This window comes from the organism of the source record quoted next, unplaced genomic scaffold, assembly GCF_019419815.1.
Source record: "Pyrus x bretschneideri cultivar Hongxiangsu unplaced genomic scaffold, Pyrus_bretschneideri_v1 Contig39, whole genome shotgun sequence".
In the NCBI taxonomy this organism is placed as follows: domain Eukaryota; kingdom Viridiplantae; phylum Streptophyta; class Magnoliopsida; order Rosales; family Rosaceae; genus Pyrus; species Pyrus x bretschneideri.
This window is the reverse complement of record NW_025999712.1, coordinates 1,578,954-1,601,679: the sequence shown is the minus strand read 5'-3', so window position 1 is coordinate 1,601,679 and position 22,726 is coordinate 1,578,954. Positions and strand designations below refer to the sequence as shown.

Sequence of the window (22,726 nt, the reverse complement as noted above, 5' to 3'; positions counted from 1 at the left end):
TTTGATTTTAACATAGTTGAATTTGATTAAGTTTGTTGAATAGATAATTATAATTATAACTTGATGTCTATTACGATAAATTTTTTAGTGTGATAAAAATACAAGTATTTACATCATATATTAATAATAATATACAAGTGAACAAACACTTGAATAAAATTACCTCTCGTTGCATTATAACATATAACATATTATTTCGTGTTCCAAGTTGAAAAACATCTTGTCTTTAACATAGTTGATACGTTTCAAATGAATAAAAGGAAGGCTAATCCTCATATTAAATAATCTAAATTATGATTAATCATGGTTTGTGGATAAGGACACCCTTATCCTTGGTGGCCCACCTGAAATAATTGTGGCTCAACACAATAAAGCAACATGTAAGTTTGAAGGAAAATAATCTCTCTCCATCTTTTCCTCCTAATCCATCAAATTTAAAGATTCAGATTTTGAAATTTGATATAACAATTACAAACAGAAATTCACTTTAAAAATTATAATAATTTTAACCGTTTGATCAAATTTCAACAATTCAGATCCTTAAACTTGATGAATTTGAAAGACAGGATCCTTAGAAGATCCCTTTCCAAATTTGAAAACACATTAAACTATTCATTTCTTTGTTACCGAGAGAAATACTATGTTTTTTTTATATGGATTTTTTGTTAATTGCCATGCTTTGGCACAATTTTTTTTGTTAATATTATATGATATTACGTCGGTAATAACAGTTTATAAAAAATCTCACTTTAATAAAATCTCTTTAACATTTCTCTAATTACCAAACACATTCTCTCTCCTCCCCTTTAGTTCTCTCTTCGAACCCAGAAAACATTTTCCTTGTCGACATAGCATCTGTTACTTCCGACAACTCCCATCAGGATTTGGATCCTCATCGGAACCCCTTCTTAGGGATCTAGGGATCAACGCACACGAACAGTTGATCAAAAATCATGTTGTCGTAATTAAAAGTTTTTTATATTTTTAAAAGTAAAACAATCTCGTTTTACGTGAAAAATATAAAAAAAAAAAATTATGACTTAATCAACGATCTGTATGCGTGTTGATCCCTATGATCCTCAGAAAGAAGATCCGGCGAAGATCCAATTCCCTCCCACCCGATCCCATTCATTTCCCCGCCTCCGCATCCCCTTCGTATTCTCTCTCTTCCGATAAATACTGAAAGTGGAGCTCAATAATTCTCATCATCTCCATCTTCATCAGGATCAAGATTCAAAAAACGACATTTGCAGGACAATGTCAAAGTCGTCATCGGAGACCTTTATATTCTTATTATATTTTTGTACTGTATACAATTTTATATGATATTTTTTTACCCAAAAAATAAAATAAAAAATAAAAAATGACGATGTGAATAATCATATCATTTAAGTTAGTCAGAATCTAAATTTAATTAAAAACTATTTAATAAACCAATAATTAAAATTAAAAAAAATTATTAATTAAATAATAATTATGGTATACGATGAGTCTTCCTCATTCATTTCCCTTTCAATTCTGGTTCTTGTTCATATTTTCTTTTTCACATCATTCATATCCACTACAATCCAAATCAATTCTTATATAGCAAGATTCATTGGCATTGAAGAAGAACCCGAGAAACTGAAGGACATTAACCCCGTGATGATTATTAGCAGCCCAATATATGAACGTAATTAGTTTTATTGGAACAACTACAAATTTGATTTTCCCTGTCTGTTCATCATGCTCGCAGTGTGGTGTGTTACATATCTCCACCATTTGATAAGCTCAGTACTTTTGTTGGGTTCATCTTTATAAAATTGATAAGTTTTTCGGGTTTTCTTTTGTATATTGATAGGGCATCAAATGTTTTCATTGCCCTAAACAACTTAGTTCCTCATAGTTCTCCCAAGTTTTAGGAAAAGGGACTTCTTCTAATGAAATTACTGATGAAGTTGATGCAGTTGATGCAGTTGAATTGCCCTTTGCATCCAATATCTCATAGTTCTCCCAAATTGCATTAGTCTAAAAAATATGTAACAAATAAATCAGTGTCTTAATACGATCGTCCTTTGCATCTCACCCACATTCTTCTTTAACATTCAACACAACTAACCAGATATACGATTTAGAGCTGCTATCGACCACATTATTGTTCAATCATGGATACTTCTGCAGCAGGAAGGAGGGGGATTTCCCCTTGTCGGTTCCGTCCATTACCTTTTTTCCTCCTCTTCTTCCCTAATCTGATACAGTTGCCACGTTCGATTACATGTTTTGGCCAACTCTAGTGAAACAAAGTTGTAGACCAGAGTGACTATCATACATGATGAGTTTAATTGCATGAAAGGCATAATAGGCATAATCAAGAGTCACATACCTTGGAGCACAAGTATCCTTGTTCTTGTTCATGATCTGCATTCTTCCACTGAAAGCATGGTGGCTGTGCAAACCAAGTTAAAACGGATCGGTGCAAAGAGTGATGGAATAGAACAATGGGTCACCTCTCAATGTAGACCTACGTAAACATGGGAAGCTGTCATTACTGCTGTTTTTGTCATTAAACTGATGCAGGATTAAGTAGAACCCAAATGACTGCATCGAGTTTATACAATCCGACGTTCAACTTCAAGCCACACAGGAACCTCCACAGTATTATGCATGAGCCTGCTCCTATTCAAACGTGATGACTATGTATCAACGCTCTGGATAACAGATGTGACGCAACATCCTTCAGAATAAGCACTTATCAAAACACCTGCACTATGCAAGTGGCCTCTTATCAGTAATGGAAAAGAGTTGAGCCATTGCATGACGGCATGGACTCGAAATCATTTGGTAACTAATATAACATCTAATCCAATAAAATCTATAGATCGACTAGAAAAAAAAAAAAAAAAAACTGCACTATGCAACTGGTAAGTGAAACCGATAATTTCGAGCAATGTGCTAGCAATAGAACTGAAAAAGCCCTAACTGTTTACCATATAATATAGGGAACTTTAACGAAAAGCTTTCGGTATTGTTCACTTTAACGAAAAATCACATTTGTACACTAAAAAGTCAATTCTGGTACTATACATTTTATTTTTTATTTTATCCTTATCGTTAAAATTCAAAGTTTTCAAGTTTTTTTTTTTCATTAGTTTTCTTGAAAATATATCCTTGCGAACAAAGAGTGTACACAACTGTGCAACAATGTAAAGCAATGGTTACCTTCAGAACCCTACATTAACGCAAAATGTTTTCGGTAAGCCCAAAAACACAAAAACCCAATTTGTCAAAATGTTATTTTCTAAAGAACTTTAATGAAAAGTTTTATGTTTATTTTAACGAAAAATTATATTTTTACACTAAAAAAACAATCATAATACTATTTATTTTACTCTTTATTTTATCCTTATAGTTAAAACTCAAAATTTTCAAACAATTTTAATTAATTTTCTTATTTTCTATAGTCCATTTTGCGTTAATCTAGGGTTCTGAAAGTAACTATTGCTTTACATTAACCACCTCGTGTAAAAATTAAAATCTCACGTTGGTATGGACTATGGACAGCTCCTTTTATGTGGGGCGATCATGGCGGCACACATGCGGCCAAACCAAGCGGCCGAAAGCGAGACACGTCTTCTCCCGCCACACTAGAAAAACGCAAGTTCGTATATACCCCTACATTTGAATCCCAATTCCAGTAACACCCTTCTTCCTGTTTCCCCATATTAACGCGAAAACATTCGAAAATTTGACAGATCGGTGTCGTTTTTCTGAAGGGTATTTAAGTAAACTCATCCCATCCTTCCAGGTTAAAGGTCGGTTTCCTTTTCTTCGCCTGACCCCAATCTGTCCCTCTGTGTTCCAGTGTCTTTCTGTCTTCACTTTCTTCCCAACCAAAATCCGTAGACTTTCCCTTTTTTCTGTTGCTGAAAATGTCCCCGCAAACCAGAAGAATGACGTTCCCGAAGGTCGTCATTGAGAGAGACTCGGACTCCGAGCAGAGCTCATCCGAAGAAGACGAAGAACAACAAGAGGAAGATGAAGTGTTGGAGAGCGAAAACGAAGCCAAAGTCGAGGAGGTTTTGGACGAGAAGAAGAAAGGGAAATCACCCATTACTATTAGCCTCAAGAAAGTCTGCAAAGTAAGCTCCTTTAACATTTTCGGTCCGTTTGATGATCATTTCGTTTTAATTTCGGTTTTCTATAAATTGGGTTTTTGTGTTTTGGGGTTTTGTTGGCGGTTCGTATAGGTGTGCAAGAAGCCGGGGCATGAAGCTGGATTCAAAGGGGCTACTTACATTGATTGCCCAATGAAGCCCTGCTTTCTTTGTAAAATGCCTGGTAACTATTTGATATTTTGTTACTGAATTGGGTTTGCTATTGTTTGCTATAATCCGGTAACTTTATGTAATTTTTGTCTTAATTGTGTGTTTTTCTATGTGGGTTTTGTGTATTAAAGGCCACACTACAGTGGCATGCCCACACCGAGTGGCTACTGAGCATGGGGTTGTCCCAGCACCCCATAAAAATACCCGTAACGCGCTGGAGTATATGTTCGAACGCCAGATTAGACCTCGCGTTGCTCCGGTATGCCTTAACTATTTGCCTTGTGTTAGCTGAAATTTGTTGGTTTTATGTTTGCTGCTTACAGAAAATTTTCGGGCAACTATTATGTACCAGTCTCTTTTTAGCCGTACTGTGACTACATTTGATGCGATTAGCTTTGATGAATGCATGACAAGCCAACTCTTTGTGCCTTTGTATTGGTTTTCACTTGCTAAATCATGTGAATCGAACTTTTTACTCCTTTGGCGAGTATATAATGGCAGTAATGCTGTGGTGGTGTATTTGTTATGTTTCTGCATTTTTTTCGCAGAGTAAGTTTATATCTAGTGTTATGAAATTTTTATATTTTCTGTTGCCTTTTGATAGATCAAGACAGCATATGTGATCCCAGATCAAGTAAGTTGTGCGGTTATTAGATATCACAGTAGACGGGTGACAAGCTTAGAGTTCCATCCAACGAAGAATAACATCCTTTTATCTGGAGATAAGGTAAGTCTCACCTATAGCTTTTGTTTTGACTTGGTCGAGGTTTATGTTGCTCAAGATTTTGATTGTTCAATGATGGTTGACTAACTTAAATTGAATGATGTTTAATGATTGTTTGCGTCTCTTTGGCTGTGGTTCATTGTCAAGAAAGGACAACTTGGAGTTTGGGATTTTGTCAAAGTACATGAAAAGATTGTTTATGGAAATGTACACTCTTGTATACTCAACAACATGAAGTGAGTTCTTTATTTATTTATTTTTACGCACACGCATACATGTAAATCATATGTTTTCATGCGCGCACACACACATACACACTTTATGTTGATTTTATTGTTTCCATAACAGAAAAAGTTTGCACATTAAAACTCTTGCAGGTTTAAACCTGCAAGTGATGATACAGTATATGGTGCATCCTCAGATGGAACCATTAGTTGCACTGATTTGGAGACTGGAATTTCATTATCCTTGATGAACCTCAACCCTGATGGATGGCAGGTAATCGTATTCCTAACTATATTCGCTGTTAATGAATGAATGTCATGTAGGAGTGATGAAACTTTTGTCACTGCCTAACAAATGTTTGAAGAATGCAACCGCCGCTGAAAGTTACAATATTTGATGTTTTCTTTTGTTGTTTTTTTCCCATCACTTCTTTCCTCTAGTTTGCTGTTATATATATATAGATGACACAAACACACGTAACTGTGTTTTTTCTCTCGGTTGTTACATTTTTGAGCCTGTTTCTCAATTTGAAAAGCTTGTCGTGTCACTGTTCGTCTTAATTAGTTGCAATCTTAATGCTGAACATATAAAGTCGTTCATCTTAGTCTCAGTTTAATTTTATAGAAACTGATTTGTATATATGGATTGTTTTTAGGGGCCAAACAGCTGGAGAATGCTTTATGGAATGGATATCAATGCAGAAAAAGGTGTTGTGCTTGTTGCTGACAACTTTGGCTTTCTGTACATGTACGTATATTTTACCTGTTTTTGTTTCTTAAGTTCTTAACTGAGATAAAGAAAGATATAATCAGATAATAAAGAAACGGGAAATTTGCATGCAACTATTGTATTGTGTAGTCAGTTGATACAGTTACATTGTTTAGCACGTGTTTCCATTCTTCCCCCATTCCCTGTCAGATGTCATATTTTCCCCAGCTAGAATATTTGGCAAGACAATTATTGCTTGCTTTGTTTTCTTTTTTGGGGTTGGTTAATATATTGCTTTAATTGTTAATTTGTTTTATGTTATAGGGTTGATTCTCGCTCCAATGACAAAACTGGGAAGCCAATTTTGATCCATAAGAAAGGTAGCAAAGTAGTTGGACTCCACTGCAATCCATTGCGGCCTGACCTTCTACTGAGTTGTGGAAATGATCACTTTGTAAGTTTCTGATTAACAAATTTGAAACATTTATGGATTGCTTGGTCGTCTGGAATTCTCTGCATGCCTGTATTGTCTGTTTCACCTATATGGTAAAATATCTAAGACGTAATTCCTTTTTTAGGCTCGTATATGGGACATTCGTCGAATTGAAGCTGGTTCTTCCATATACGACCTTGCACACAGCCGTGTTGTAAACTCTGCATATTTTTCTCCCATTTCTGGCAGCAAAATTCTTAGCACTTCACAGGATAACCGTATTCGTATATGGGACTCTATATTTGGCAATATGGATACCCCAAGCCGAGAGATTGTACACAGTCATGATTTCAATCGTCATCTGACTCCTTTCAAAGCTGAATGGGATCCAAAGGTAATAGTTTCGACTGAAGTATTTCTATTTTCAATACTAAGTTCTTTCGTTTCATCTTTGAAATCTATCTTGCTTTTTCGTCCAGGACTCGTCAGAGTCCCTTGCAGTTATTGGTCGTTACATAAGTGAAAACTATAATGGAGCTGCCCTCCATCCCATTGATTTCATAGACATCAGCACAGGACAACTAGTTGCTGAGGTCATGGATCCAAACATCACTACAATCAGTCCAGTGAACAAGCTACATCCGCGTGATGATGTTTTGGCATCGGGCAGTTCAAGGTTTGGGCACTGTTACACTCATCTGCTAATTGTACTTGCATTATGTAAATTATCAAACTTGGAATTCCCTACATCATCATAATGATGTGTCTTCTTAACCATGTCACTTGTTCAGGTCACTTTTCATTTGGCGGCCGAAGGAAAAGTGCGAGCCTGTTGAACCGAAGGATGAACGGAAGATTATTGTCTGTTCTGGAGCTGAGAAGAAGAGGAACCGGAAGTTTGGGGATGAAAACGATGATTCTGATGATGACAAGTTCCCCCCGAAGGGCAAGAATTTAAAGTCCAAAAAATCTGCCTCGAAATCGAGTCAATATACTCTCAAGGTCAAACGCTGATTACAATTGTAGAGCTTGGACGACATTCTCTGATATCCAAAATGCAGGGTAGAAGTTTTTTGGTTTTGAGATTTTCCATCTGCCAAGCCTGTACAGGTAAGCCAAGCCCTTCGTCCCTTGTTTATCATTTTGGGTGAAAGCTTTTGACATAGCATTGTTAGTGTTTTAGCATCCCACTACTTTTGTCAGCATCTAGAAGATGAGTTCTTTCGTTTGGGCAGGTCTATGCGATTCCCCTGCTAACAGCGAGGCGGACGCATGTTTGTGTGCTCCGCTTCTCTGTGAGTTCGGGTTCGCATAAGACCTTCCCCATACAAGAATGTTTCTTACAGCTGCTGCTCGCCTCCGGAAACTTTAATTTTTTTGTGTATGATGCTCAACATGACGTTGTGTAATGTTCTTTTTGTCATCTGTATCAAGTAATCTTCGTGAAAGATATTTGACAAGACGATATATATACTAAATTACCCAAATCTAGGAGGAAAGAGATTTGAACTCGAGTACAGATCAACTGGCGTAACCCACCCTTGCAGTGAAATAAGGATAATGATTCACAACTTCACGCATTTTTCGTTCTAAAATCGTCAATTGTTTTTTATGAAATTGTCACAAGAGGGTTGTGAGTTTTTTTACGCCTTTCACATGTTCCACGGATCAATGTGATCAATCTCACATTACCTCAATTTTGGAAACATGTTTGTGTGCTCCGCTTCTCTATGAGTTAGGGTTCGCATAAGACCTTCCCCATACAAGAATGTTTCTTGCAGTTGCTGCTCGCCTCCCGAAACTTTAATTTTTTTTTAGTGTATGATGCTCAACATGACATTGTGTAATGTTCTTTTTGTCTTCGTGAAAGATATTTGACAAGACGATACTCAAATCTAAGAGGAAGGAGATTCAAACTCGAATACAGACCAACTAGTGTAACTCACATTTGCAGTGAAAGAAATATAATGATTCATGAACTTCACGCATTTTTTGTTCTAATATCGTCAATTGCTTTTTATGGAATTGTCACAAGAGGCGTGTGAGTTTTTTTTACACCTTTTACATGTTCTGCGGATCAATGCGATCAATCTCACATATGCTGGTCATGTCATACCCTAATTTTGGAAACATTTTGACGGTATCATGTCGTATTTGAATGGCAAAACTCTCTGAACTGTTAAATTTTGACGACTGAGACGTAATGGCGCAGTAGGAACCCAACACAAAGATGTGGTCACTTCGTATGAACCCAACATTATGATGTGGTATGAATCTGCTCGAAGAGATATTTTTGTGTGTCACTGGTTTATAACTTTATATCACGTACGTGATGAAAAATATAATCACGCGAAATAAGTATGTACACGACAAATTAAATCTCTACCTTGAGATAAGATGGTGTTAAGCTTTGGGCCTTTCTCGTTTGGGTATTAAATATCGCATGAAACATTAAATAGGAAAAATCTTGTGTTTTATAGGACAGTCATATGCAGAGAGATATAATTATATATACAAGTGTATAAAGTGTATACACTCGAAAATAGAGCAGATTGGTTTTTTTTAAGAGTGGTGCTATTTGCACTCATTTTTACCTCTTATAAACTCCTCTCAATTTCTGGTTGTCGGGTCGAATGAATTAAAGAAAGATTAACGGACAAAAATTAACAAAGATGCCTGGAAGGTAAATAGGGGAGTGTGGATAACACTACCTTTCTCAAAAAAAAAAAAAATTATGAGACGGAGGCAAAAATTAACAAAAAAAGTGTAGAAGATAAAATAAAAGTGTACGGATAATATTATGTTCTTCAAATAAAATTAACCGGACACATGTCACGTAAAGAGAGATAATCGCACCCAGTGACAGAGGAGCATCTGAAAGTGTATGAGTTGAGTGTGTGTGTGTGTGTGTGTGTTATGACATGATGGCGATTGTTTCCTGCCAATGTGCGTCGTCTCGAATCATCCACGTTGAAGACCCACAAAAGCAGACACGGTGATCAATTGGTGGCTACAAATCCTATACGATACAGAAACATGATTAAATAAGAGGAAATACTTTTAAAAGGTAGTGTTATCTACACGATTATTTTTATGTTTCACATATTTTTATCAGTTTTAAGCTGTCAGATTATCGGATCGAATGAATTGAAAAAAAATTAATGACCAAAATGAACAAAAGTGTGTGAGAGACAAAAATAGTCTTGTGAATTACACTTTCGTACCTTAAACTGTGCTGCATAGTAATATGACGATGTTTATTTTTTAGGTTGGAATAAAAATATTGATTTAACATTATGGTTTACAATTATGAATAATTCGATGAGAATTCTTAATCTCCACCACTTAAGCAGATGAGACTTGACGAAAATAATAAAGCAATAATGTTATGAGACAGATTGGTACATTTTAAAAGATTAGTGAGGCTTGTAATTAAATTTAAAGTTAATGAGGCAAACAGTAAGAAAATCCTAAGTTCATCGCGACCAGAGATGTTTTCATGAATTTAATACACAAGTTGGTATATTATGGGTCAATGTTTCGTGATACAAGAGCACTATACAATATACTCATTCTCCACTTATACTATGATAACAAATAGTGTCTGAACTTGTGTTTCGATTACACTAAAAACTTGGGACATTACTAACGATTTCCAAGGAAACTATTACGTTTCTTGCAACCAACACACCCACATATTGCTTTTTCAAGAAAGTAATTACACATAATTTGTAGAGGAGAAATGTTAAGGAGACTTGCTGAAAAGTGGGACTCTTCATAGATTTTTTTTCCATCTCATGTTTTTTGCACAATATTTTATAATATTATTACAAAAATTAACATTAAACTGTGATCTGTCATAGAGTTTTCGGAAAGATATTCCCTTAGCATTTCTCTTTGCAGATAGATTACAACTAGACCGTAGTACTAAGTAGACACTCAACTAATTAATTACAAACTAATTAAAATCGATTTTAATTGTATTTCCAGAAAACTTTAATCAGCGCCAACACCTTAAGAACCGGACCAGAAAAGAAATTTCCTTCCCAAAACGAACCCCAAACTTCTAGAACGAAATCTGTTCCAATCGCATCGCGTTTCCTCCTCCAGAAACGAAAACGCCGAGGGCAAAATCGGAAACACGCAGTCTTGAAAATTCGCGGGGCTTTTAGTCCAAAGATAAAATGACCATAATACCCCCACAGCTCAGAGTGCTCGTGCATGCCGATGAGTTCCCAACAGTCCTCATTTCTCTCCAAGTCTGTTAGGATTTCTGGTTAAATCAAAACTCTCGGAAGTAAAAGATCCCTAAAAAAAAATTAACAGAGAGAGAGAGGGTGAGTGATCGGACGGTCGAGATCGGCCGCAGGTGGTGAGGCAGAAACAATGGCGGCGGCGTCGAACGGGAGCGAGTACTTCGAGATAGAGGCGGGGAACGAGTCGTTCGCTCGGCCTTCGAATGCCGAGTCGGTAGCGGAGGACGAGGAGGAGCTGATGTGGGCGGCGATCGGGAGGTTGCCGTCGCAGAGGCGGTCGAACACGGCGCTGGTGAGGAAGAGGGAGTCCGATGAAAGAAGCGGTGGCGAAAAGGTGGAGACGGTCGACGTGAGGAAGCTGGATCGGTTCAATCGGGAGCTCGTCGTCAAAAAAGCGTTGGCCACTAACGATCAAGATAACTATCTCTTGCTCTCCGCTGTTAAAGAGCGTCTCGATAAGTACGAACGGCCATTCTCTCTCTCTCTCTCTCTCTCTCTCTCTCTCTCTCTAACTCCTATTTCTCTCTCTAGTTCGTGGATTTGGTGTATGGTTGAAGATCACAAAAGAAATATGGGTTTAGGTTAATTTTCAGATTTTCATTTTCTTTTTCTTTTTCTTTTTCAAAACAAAAGGGAAAACTTGAGAAAAAAAGGAGTGATTTTTTCTTGCATGCATGTGAGTGGCGGTGGGACCCGCATATATCGGAAGCATCAGAGTATGAACATGCTTAAAATTTTCGTTATGTTTCATTGTCAAAAACACTTTTACGAATAAAAACATGAACAATATAAACAAGTTCAGAGACGTTGAATTTTCATCTGTAATTATATCTTTGAAGAAATTTTCATTAACATTATCAGTTGTTAGGAGCTACGTTAATTATGTAATTTCTGTAAAACTGTTTGCACAATACCATATGTGTGGGTTTTTTTTCTTGGTTTTAATCAAATATATTGCAATTATTTCTGTTTTTAACATGAAGCAAATCCAACTGCGAATACAAATTAAATTACCAAATTTGGGATGCATGGTTAATTTCTTTATACTAATTTGAAGCCGAAGCTTCATCAAATGCTGGTTAATTTCTTTATATGGTTAGTAATTTTGTTTATCTTTAATTTGTTTGTCTGAATTTATTTGTTCTTGTTGTGTTAAATGAAGAGTGGGATTGGAGGTCGCAAAGGTTGAAGTACGGTATGATAATCTGAAAGTGGTGGCAAACGTTCAGACTGGATCAAGAGCCTTGCCTACTCTAATCAACTATACTCGTAATGCTTTAGAGGTATGTAATTAAATAATTATCTGAGAAAGCTCAAATATCATTTTTTCCCTTGCAAAATGACATATCTTAGGAGATGAGGATGAGGTAGTTTCGGATCCGAAACGTATGCGTAGAAATCTAACATTGTATTCACTAAGATATTAAACCATATGCAAAATGATATATCTTATAGTGCTACTATATATTTGAATGCAGGGTATTTTAACTGGTTTGAGGATATTTCGACCTAAGAGACATTCTTTAACCATTTTGAACAACATTAGAGGCGTTGTTAAACCCGGAAGGTAATTATTGTTTTCGTGTTAGAAGTACCTTTTTTAATTGATTTAGAAGTAAAAAAAATATGTTTAGTTTAAATGCAATTTAATTTATTTTTAAATTCACTACTATCATGCGTTGTGTAAACATATATCAACATACAAGTGTAATTTATTTAAGGAAGTTTTAACGAAACACTTCCGGTACTATTCATTTTTAACGAAAAACTACATTTTTACCTTTATCGGGTACTATTCACTACACATTTATTTGTCATTTTTCATTAAAACTAAATTTTTTTTGGACTTTTAATTAGTTTTCTTTTTATTTAATGCATATGTTGTTTTCCTTTTGTAGGATGACATTGCTTTTAGGTCCTCCAGGTTCTGGAAAATCCACTTTGCTTTTGGCTCTTGCAGGAAAACTTGACCCCAACTTAAAGGTCTGTAATTAGTAGTTGTTTATATTTCCTTTTTTAGCAAAATTTTTTTTTATCACAAGCTGTAATTTCTGTGTAAATTTGTAAATCATCTTTCCTTTTCAGTTTACTTCCATGTATGTATATGGTTTTGGTCACTTTCCTTTTTAGAAGTTCTTCGAACGCTCTTCACCAATTCAACTACAATCACTTGTTCAACATTTGAAAAATACTGAAAAGACCGTTACGCTTTCATTCAATATATTTATATGATCCATTCTTCTCTTCACCCTATTAATTGATTAGAGGATATCCCTTATTGAGAATGTTAAGCATACTGCATTGCAATGTAAAACATTTCGGGCCTCATTTGTTATCGATATATTGATTTTCGATTGGATTCTATGTAGTATTGGAACAAACAATTCATATGTTAGGGAAATCAAAATATATGTAACTTGTTTGACTTAAGTCACGCTACACACGCGAAGAAGCGTGTTGATTCTCACATGAGAAATATGTGCCAAAAAATATAATGTCTCGGTTTAACTCACATGCACAGCGTTATACACCCTTTTTAACACTTTGGGATTTTCTTTTCAGAAAAGCGGTACCATTACCTACAATGGCCATAAGCTCAACGAGTTTTGCGTTCAAAGAACTGCAGCTTACATCAGCCAAACAGATAATCATATTGGAGAACTGACCGTAAGAGAAACATTGGATTTTGCAGCTAGATGTCAAGGTGCAAGCGAAGGCTTTGCAGGTGTGTTCCTGTTAATTGCAATTTTGTTACATTCAATGTGTAGATATTCTTAATTTCAGCAATTGCGTTCATGTTCTCAATCGAGTACTGTTAATATTCTTCTGCTGTTTTTGTCAATTGTTTTATGCTGTAGCATACATGAACGATTTGGTACGGTTAGAGAGGGAAAGGAACATAAGGCCGGATCCAGAAATTGATGCATATATGAAGGTTTGTTATTATAATTTGGTTTTGACACCAGAAGAAGAAAAAAAAAAAAAAGAATTGAATTTTGGATTCTGTAATTGTTTTAGTACTAAAGGTTTTGTTTTATTTTTCCGTACGTGTTCTTTGTAATGAATTTGAATCTACAATCCACAGGCATCATCTGTTGGCGGTAAAAAGCACAGTGTTTCAACAGATTATGTGTTGAAAGTGCTCGGTCTTGATGTATGTTCAGAGACAATTGTTGGAAACGAAATGGTAAGAGGCGTATCAGGTGGACAGAGGAAAAGGGTCACCACAGGTATCTCTCGCACTCGCTGTCATGAATTTAATTGTATTCTTTAACCATGTTAATGTTTGTAAACATAATTTTGAAGAGACTGATGTTTAATGCATTTGGAGTACGGCTGAATGGTTATGTTTAACTTTTTGGCTGGAGAAGTTTTATTTTGTTTAAGCTCTTAGAGCATTTCTAACTGATTACATCCAAGATCAATATGATTTGTTGTTTTTATTTTTAAGAACGTAAAACATCTTTTATTTACAAATGTAGGAATTCTTAACTGATTTCGGTTGCCTTTGTGACTTTCCCTTCATCCAATTGTAAAAATTAAGCTAATGTTTTGCAGGAGAAATGGCTGTTGGCCCAAGAAAAGCCCTATTTATGGATGAAATTTCTACCGGACTTGATAGTTCTACTACATTCCAAATTGTAAAATGCACTCGGAACTTTGTTCATCTAATGGATGCGACAATACTAATGGCTCTTCTTCAGCCTGCGCCCGAGACATTTGATCTCTTTGATGATCTGGTGCTGTTATCAGAAGGGCATGTGGTTTATCATGGTCCCAGAGCCCAAGTATTGGAATTCTTCGAGTCATTAGGCTTTCGTCTACCCCCACGCAAGGGAGTTGCAGATTTTCTTCAAGAGGTATATATAATTTTAAAAGAACAAGATGATTTCATCTTTTTAGGCTGCATGCATTGGTATAACTTGTTTTATTTCCAGGTGACTTCTAAAAAGGACCAATCTCAGTATTGGGCAGATAAATCGAAACCATACGTGTACCTTTCTGTTCCACAAATTGCTGAAGCCTTCAGAAATTCCAAATTTGGAAGGACTCTGGAGTCTGAGCTTTCGGATCCATATGATAAGTCTAATACTCATCCTGCAGCGTTGGCAAAATCAAAATATGCAGTCTCAAGATGGGAGCTTTGTAAAGCATGCTTTTCACGAGAAACCCTGTTGATCAGCAGGCATAAGTTTCTTTATATATTTAGGACGTGCCAGGTACACTTTACTCTGTCGCTTCTCGTACCCATCTTTCGAATCTTGATTTTAAAACTGTGTATCATTGCCTGTCTACAATTAGTCTCTTACTGGGTATCTATATCATTGTCAACAGGGTAGCCATATGTTTGTAGTTAGATAAATTGTTTTTATCAATTGGTAGTCGACTTGATATATAACTTTCTAACAAATGAAGATATAAAGTGCTATTTGAAATTTGAAAATTTCTATTTTTAGCAGATTCTTATCCGAGTTCTCTTTGTCTCTTAAAGGTTGCATTTGTTGGATTTGTTACATGCACAATGTTTCTGCGAACAAGACTGCACCCGACAGATGAGGGACATGGAGAACTTTATCTTTCTTGCTTGTTTTTTGGGCTGGTGCACATGATGTTTAATGGATTTTCTGAGCTGCCTCTTATGATATCTCGGCTCCCAGTCTTTTACAAGCAAAGGGACAATTTCTTTCATCCTGCGTGGGCATGGTCTGTCGTGAGTTGGCTTCTGCGTATTCCTTACTCCATTATTGAAGCTGTTGTATGGTCTTGTGTTGTGTACTACACTGTTGGTTTTGCTCCTGCTGCTGGAAGGTATTCTCTGTTTACTCATACGCTCAAAGTTGCTCAAATTCTTACAGTTTGTCCAATACTCATCACTTTTCATAAATATTTCAGGTTTTTTCGTTTCATGCTTTTACTGTTCTCAGTGCACCAAATGGCTTTGGGTCTCTTTCGGTTCATGGCTTCTATTACGCGAGATATGGTCATTGCCAATACATTTGGATCAGCTGCGCTACTAATTATATTCTTGCTGGGTGGATTCATCATTCCGAAAGGTATTAAAATCTTCTGTTTGATTCAGAGATTAGTTATTGTTAGAATTTAACACACAAGGGTTTTTTTATATTTTGTTTTTTATTTTGATAATTTGGCTGTTTATTTCTTCAGCAAGCATTAAGCCATGGTGGGTTTGGGCCTTTTGGGTATCACCACTATCTTATGGGCAACGAGCTATGTCCGTAAACGAATTTGCTGCTACAAGGTGGATGAAGGTATGCTCTTCAGCTTTATGGTTAACTTCGGATCAGTACATTCTTTTGTTCGGCTTCATATAGATTAATTCTACTGGTTCTGGACACTCTTACTTTGCAGAAATCTTCTGTTAATGATGACACAATCGGGTACAATATTCTTCACTCACACAGCTTACCAACTGGTGATCATTGGTATTGGATTGGAGTTGGTACCTTATTGCTTTATGCCATACTTTTCAATGGCCTTGTGACTATGGCCTTGCTTTACCTAAATCGTAAGTTTAAACAAAGGTTTGTGTGTTTTTATGTGTTCATATTTGTTTTAAATGATCTCTGAAGGTTATCGTTATTGACAGCACTTAGGAAGAACCAGACAGTGGTTCCAGTTGACAAAACAGAAGGGAGCCCTGCTGCAGATGGTCAGTCTCCAAATCTGCTAAGTGATCGTATATAATTTGATATTTAATTGGTGCCAGGTTTGTTGTAATATTTGTGATCAGAAAAAATATCTCTAAAAAAATAAATTTGATTATGCAGTGGCTGAATCAAAGCCAACATCGACTGAAACTAGCAGCCCCAAAAAGGGAATGATCTTACCGTTTCAGCCATTGACAATGACTTTCCATAATGTTAATTACTTTGTTGACATGCCAAAGGTCTGTTGCCTTGGTGCCTTTGATTTTCTTTTGTTCTTTTAGTCTTTATACATATGTGATGTGAACTAGTTAATAGAACGTCACGTTTTTGTAGTGGATTTGGATATTCTAGCTGATGCAAGCTGAGGGATGTTTGAACTTTTAGGAAATGAAGTCGCAAGGAATACCAGAAAATAAGTTGCAACTCTTGGCGAATGTGAGTGGAGTATTTTCACCAGGCGTTCTTACTGCTTTAGTTGGGTCTAGTGGAGCTGGTAAGACCACTTTGATGGATGTCCTTGCTGGTAGGAAAACTGGAGGATACATTGAAGGAGATATCAGAATATCTGGTTACCCAAAAGAGCAACGTACTTTTGCCAGAATATCGGGATATGTTGAGCAAAATGACATACATTCTCCTCAAGTTACAGTTGAGGAATCCCTGCTGTTTTCTTCTTCTCTTCGCCTGCCAAAGGAAGTCAGCAAAGAGAAAAGACTTGTGAGCTATCATACTTCTTCAGATATTTATGTTCTCTTTGTCTTTCCTAATCTTTCCAGTTTGTTTTTGACGTAACTGTACTGCTTTCATTTCAGGAATTTGTTGAAGAAGTAATGAGATTAGTAGAGCTTGATCCTCTAAGGCATGCTTTGGTCGGCATGCCTGGCAGTTCAGGCTTATCAACAGAGCAAAGAAAACGCCTGACAATCGCTGTGGAGCTTGTTGCAAATCCTTCAATTATCTTTATGGATGAACCTACATCAGGACTCGATGCAAGGGCAGCAGCCATTGTGATGCGGACTGTTCGTAATACTGTTGATACAGGAAGAACGGTTGTCTGTACTATACATCAACCAAGTATTGATATATTTGAGGCATTCGATGAGGTTTGTTAGATCATTGACTAACACCTGACAGAAAGCTTTCGTATAAGAAACAAAGGTCATGCACTGTCTTCTTCTAATTGTGAATTTGATTTGATACGCAGCTTCTTCTTATGAAACGAGGGGGGCAAGTTATATATGGGGGAAAGCTTGGTTTGCACTCGCAGACAATGATAAATTATTTTCAGGTAACATTGTAATAACCTGTTTGTATACTTAATCCTTAATCTAATCAGTCCACTCATTATCGTGTCAAGCAAAATAATATACTGGTTCATTTTCTTGTGCAGGGAATCAACGGAATCACTCCAATTCCCAGAGGGTACAATCCAGCAACCTGGATGCTTGAGGTTACTACACCTGCTTGTGAAGAGAGAATTGGTAAAGACTTTGCAAACGTTTACAGAATTTCAGACCAATACAGGTATTCAATTTCATGTTACGTTTGTAATGCGACTGAGACCTGTGCTGATTCTATCTACTTCCGTATTCTTTGTTGTCAATGGGAACTAATCCTTACAATCATTTTGTCACAATATTATTTAACAAATTTCTTTACATCTTGCTTCAGGGAGGTAGAAGAGTCCATCAAACAATTTAGTATTCCTCCAGCTGGTTCAGAACCACTGAAGTTTGCATCGACATATTCTCAAACTACAATGTCGCAGTTTTTGATCTGCTTATGGAAACAAAATCTTGTATATTGGAGAAGTCCACATTATAATGCCATGAGGTTGATTTTTACAACGATCAGTGCACTGGTATTTGGTTCTGCATTTTGGAATGTTGGTACAAAAAGGTACACCTCATCTCTATTGTAGTAAGTTTTGAAATTTGGTTGCATTTCGAGCTCACATTGCTCTAATTGCGCACTATTCACTGGCATGCTGAATTGTCTGGCTATATCTCATAGTTTCAAGTCTCTACGTACATTCTCAAAGCAGACTCGATGGAATAACTAATTACAGATGAATTTAGGGCTATATCTTAGATCTTAAAGAGCAACATCAACTACTCGGGCAGCCAAATGCTTTGGCATTGGTAACCACCCTTGGGAAGTATTTGGTAGCAGAAATCTTGAGTCTTTCTATGAATATACGAGTGTTGGAATTGAGTGAGAACATATTACAGTTTCCGTGATATGATCAAAGACAAAGACTTAAGAATTGCTAGGGTTTTAACTTTGCATCTCACGTATGACATGTGGTATATGCATCCTCACGCTAGAACATGATGGCAAAAGTATTTTACCCCTTATTGCAATTCTTAACGAAGTTATGAGTCATTCCACCAATATGTTCCGTAGGGACTCACCTCAAGCGCTAATGACGGTTATGGGAGCTCTTTATGCTGCTTGCTTGTTTCTTGGGGTCAATAACGCTTCTTCAGTGCAACCAATTGTTTCAATTGAGAGGGCAGTATTCTATCGAGAGAAAGCAGCCGGGATGTATTCTCCATTATCTTATGCAGCTGCACAGGTAAGTTGGCATACTATAACGAAAATGTTTGCAAAATTTTAATCTAGGAAAGAACAGGCGGTAATTATCTTATTTGCCTTCTCGACTGCAGGGCCTTGTCGAGATCCCATACATTGCTGTGCAGACAATAGTATACGGTGTAATCACATACTTCATGGTTCATTTTGAAAGGACGCTTAGTAAGATCCCTAATTTTCCTTCGAAAACACTTTTTATTTGGAATTGGTCTTTTCATTAACTGTGATATTATCATTTGTTTGACTACAGTATTATTTTCTAAATTCACAAGTGCACACTGTAACTGAAAATTCAAATTCTGTTTGGTTATGTGTTGTAGGAAAGTTTTTGCTCTATATTGTGTTCATGTTCCTCACATTCACCTACTTTACCTTCTATGGTATGGCGGCTGTTGGTCTCACACCTTCTCAACATCTTGCGGCTGTTGTCTCCTCCGCTTTCTACTCTTTGTGGAATCTCCTCTCGGGTTTTCTTGTCCCAAAGCCGGTGAGTAATATGCTTAAAATCGTGGCATGTCTAGTTCATTATTCAATGTCTCGACCTTTGTTTCCAAAAACCAATCATTTTCACTCATTAACTAACCTTTGGTTATTGTACAAATTTCATTTCAGCATATCCCGGGATGGTGGATGTGGTTTTACTACATCTGTCCAGTGGCATGGACCCTTCGAGGTATTATCACCTCGCAACTTGGTGATGTGGAGACCACGATGAAAGGACCTACGTTTCAGGGCACCGTGAAAGAGTACTTGGAGGTCAATCTTGGTTATGGCCCTGGGATGATTGGAGTTTCAGTCGCCGTGCTTGTTTGCTTTTGCCTCCTTTTCTTCAGCGTCTTTGCACTCTCAGTGAAGTTACTCAACTTTCAGAAAAGATGAGTCGAGGGTTCAGTTCTTCCAACTTCATGATCTTCTCGCGTTTCAGAATCTTGAAAAACGATCCATCATCCATGTCATGAGTAAGAGACTAAGTTCCACATCAAAGTTGTCGGAGAAATCAAAGCTCAAGTGGCAGAGCCTTCGCTTACAACGCCATCTACTGGTCATCAAAATCATAAATTTTCCCTTCTCACTAAGGAACTCATGAGGATAGTTACAATCTATGGAGAAATTTATATATGAATTAGCAGTCCCAATTTAACAGTTGAACTCTATAAGCAGGGAGAAGTATATAGACTGCTGTCTACCTATACATTCTATTGTCGATTAACTGTTCGATTTGAGAATATTAATAAGAATAGACAATGCAATGTTTTCATGGCGCCTTCGTTTTCCTTTTTCAAATTTTGGAATACTGATATACCATCCTTTAACAAGTGATTGCTTGAGATTATTGTGTCTATTGTTCAGTTGTGACCTTGTTTCGTAGTGATATCATCAGATGGAGGACGTTAAAGGACTGACCTAGGATGTTGTGGGATTTTCTTTACAGAGATTCGGAACAGGAAGGTAGTCAAGCAGAAGTGAGAGGAAAATAGCGTCAAGCTGCGAGCAAGCGAAGACATCATAAGGTAACACAATTTCTTTCTTGTGTCGATAGTCAATACTATGTTTGTAGCGGAAATGAACCCGCTTTTGTTTTACAGATAAGCATTTAGGATTTAGGGTGTCTGCCAGAGGGTTGGAGCTCATTATATACAAATTTATAGAAGCAGATGCTAACCATGTGAAATCCAGCACACGAATAGGACGTGTGTTGAATATGAAACTTAGGAAGCATGTACGTAGAGCTTGTAGTTCAAGCGGTTAACACATATACCCTTGAGACCATAGGTTCAATTTCCGCTCCCTCGCCATCAGTTGGATAATTAAAAAATTTGAAAAAGGCAGTGCAGGCTGCCCCCTCCCTTTGCTGTTAAAGTGAGGCTGGGGACAAGATGAGTAAAAATAGGAGGAGACAAAAACACCCTGTATGATCATAAATTAAGGAACAAGAAATAATGTAGTCAACAAAAACATGTACAGGAGGAGTTTATGGAGCTCCACATTCTCCACAAATTACTGGAACAAATTTAACCAAAAGTGAAAAGTTCATATGCTTTAAGGTATTAACTTTTCATCTCTCATACAATCTATCCAGTACAAGATTGAATCCAGTGTCTTATACCTCACAGCAAAACCTAGTCGATCAACTTTGTTTCGGGTTCCCAGTAGCTTAAACGGACAACGAAACAAGAGGTCCAAGAATTCCCAATTGGCCAAATTTTCCATCTCAGTTTGAATCAGTCCTTTCTCTGCTACAATTTCTTTCCAAACCTCTTTCTTGTCAGACATGGATTTCGAATACCAGAAATCATCCGAAAATGCACTTTCGTGTACTACTACTCCGAATTTCTCTCCAAGAGCCGTCCAGATCTCCTTCCATGTAAAACTTGGCCCATTGATTGCATTGTATGACTGACCATCAGTGGAATGCGAGTATAAATCAACATCGGTTGCTGCCCAAATGTGCTGTTGAGCTACTAGCCTTGCATCCGAGCCATCGATACAAGTCTTTTCCCAACACCTTTTTGTCCCTCCAAACACAAAAGGCAGATTCAAATGCTTACAAATGGTTCCGTAAACACATAAACTCCCCATAAAATTGTACACAGTCCTACGAGAACTACCAATTAACAAACCAGGCCTGTGTACCGACCAAGCTACCTTACCAACCAGCCTCTCCTTTAGCAAGTCTTCTAGGACATAGTAAAAGTTGCACCCTTTATCCACTCTCGGGCAATCTTCATCGTAGTACCGAGCTTCTGCTTCATCATCGAAAGGCCCTTGCAACGACACGTAATGCTTCATCCCTGTCTGGAGAGAAACATGCTTCAATGCCTTGGCTTTCGGAACAATGGCATCCAATGCATTCGACATCATGGCCTTATTCTGCTCACAACACTCAACGCTATCCAACTGGTATTGGCTTGCCCAGGTGAGCCAAAACACATGAGTAACATCTTGCAACAGTGAGAGCCGTTCTTCGGTTTCCGAACGGTTTAGCAGATCACATTGGATGAAATAGAAGTTTGAAGAACGTTGATCAATAGGCGGCATGATCTCCGGATTACGAGCTATGCCGTAAACCTTCCATTTGGGTTTTGTGACCAGCTCTCTGGCCAGCACCTTCCCAACTAGCCCGGTGACCCCGAAAATGGCTGCTACATGTTCAATGCCATTGCCATCCTCTGGGTTTTCAGTTTCTTCAGCTGCCATTAACACAATTAAGAAAGAGCTAGGTAGTTCCTGGATTGATATATGGAAGAATATATGGAGGAATAATATGGCCTGTATATTTACAAATACAAATAGAAAAGTCAAATTCTGATTCTAATCCTATAAAGCCGTGATCCACACAATACGTGGAATACCATTTCCTAGTTTGGACAAATACAATACATGCTCACTTAAAATCAACAGCTAGTTTGGGAAACTTTTATGGTATCGGAAACATAAACAACGTGATACTTTTTCACGTATTATAATAAGGGTGGACGACATTGTTTATAAGTTTCGGTAGAGTATATTAATAACAAATAAATTCATGTGTTATATTAATTTGAGTAAAATAATAATGTTATGTAACGTGTTGAAGATGAATTGAAAAATTGGAAAACTAATGAAAATGGCTTGAAAACTTTGAGTTTTAACTATAATAACAAAATAAAGAGTAAAGTGAATAATATTAGAATTAACTTTTTAGTGTAAAAATATGATTTTTCGTTAAAATGAACAGTGCCCAGAGTTTTTCGTTAAAATCCTCTTAAAAAATTACTAGAAATAGTGTCCCCTTCTTTTGAGGATTGCTGGCACAATTCTTTGCGGCGTCA

At 37.0% G+C, this 22,726-nt stretch overlaps 3 protein-coding genes across 4 annotated transcripts; 2 read left to right on the top strand and 1 right to left on the bottom strand.

Annotated features, from left to right (window-relative positions):
* Positions 1–3,810: 3,810 nt before the first annotated feature.
* LOC103939228 (protein DAMAGED DNA-BINDING 2) lies at positions 3,811–7,913 on the top strand. Its single transcript, XM_009349293.3, has 11 exons — positions 3,811–4,118; positions 4,227–4,317; positions 4,436–4,563; positions 4,909–5,031; positions 5,176–5,264; positions 5,406–5,526; positions 5,909–6,000; positions 6,286–6,415; positions 6,540–6,788; positions 6,874–7,070; positions 7,186–7,913. Exons 1-11 carry the CDS (start codon positions 3,909–3,911, stop codon positions 7,406–7,408), a joined length of 1,653 nt encoding a protein of 550 aa, XP_009347568.2. The 5' UTR covers positions 3,811–3,908; the 3' UTR covers positions 7,409–7,913.
* Positions 7,914–10,304: 2,391 nt separating this feature from the next.
* On the top strand, positions 10,305–20,172 carry LOC103960748 (ABC transporter G family member 31). Of its 2 annotated transcripts, XM_009373228.3 has the most exons (24): positions 10,306–11,109; positions 11,813–11,933; positions 12,129–12,217; positions 12,549–12,633; positions 13,213–13,375; positions 13,509–13,585; positions 13,736–13,880; positions 14,209–14,510; positions 14,589–14,870; positions 15,143–15,459; positions 15,544–15,704; positions 15,817–15,920; positions 16,021–16,177; positions 16,259–16,321; positions 16,440–16,558; positions 16,704–17,036; positions 17,132–17,422; positions 17,524–17,607; positions 17,710–17,843; positions 17,991–18,218; positions 18,726–18,897; positions 18,989–19,076; positions 19,235–19,401; positions 19,527–20,172. In XM_009373228.3, the coding sequence occupies exons 1-24, from the start codon at positions 10,781–10,783 to the stop codon at positions 19,791–19,793; spliced, it is 4,278 nt and encodes a 1,425-aa protein (XP_009371503.2). In that variant the 5' UTR covers positions 10,306–10,780; the 3' UTR covers positions 19,794–20,172. The 2 variants fall into 2 exon arrangements, with proteins under 2 accessions (XP_048420463.1, XP_009371503.2); XM_048564506.1 differs by having other exon boundaries at positions 10,305–11,109; positions 15,143–15,704.
* A 377-nt stretch (positions 20,173–20,549) lies between these two features.
* Positions 20,550–22,516, bottom strand: LOC103960747 ((S)-8-oxocitronellyl enol synthase CYC2-like). Its single transcript, XM_009373227.3, has one exon. The coding sequence runs from the start codon at positions 22,110–22,112 to the stop codon at positions 20,955–20,957; it is 1,158 nt and encodes a 385-aa protein (XP_009371502.2). The 5' UTR covers positions 22,113–22,516; the 3' UTR covers positions 20,550–20,954.
* Between the last annotated feature and the right edge of the window lie 210 nt (positions 22,517–22,726).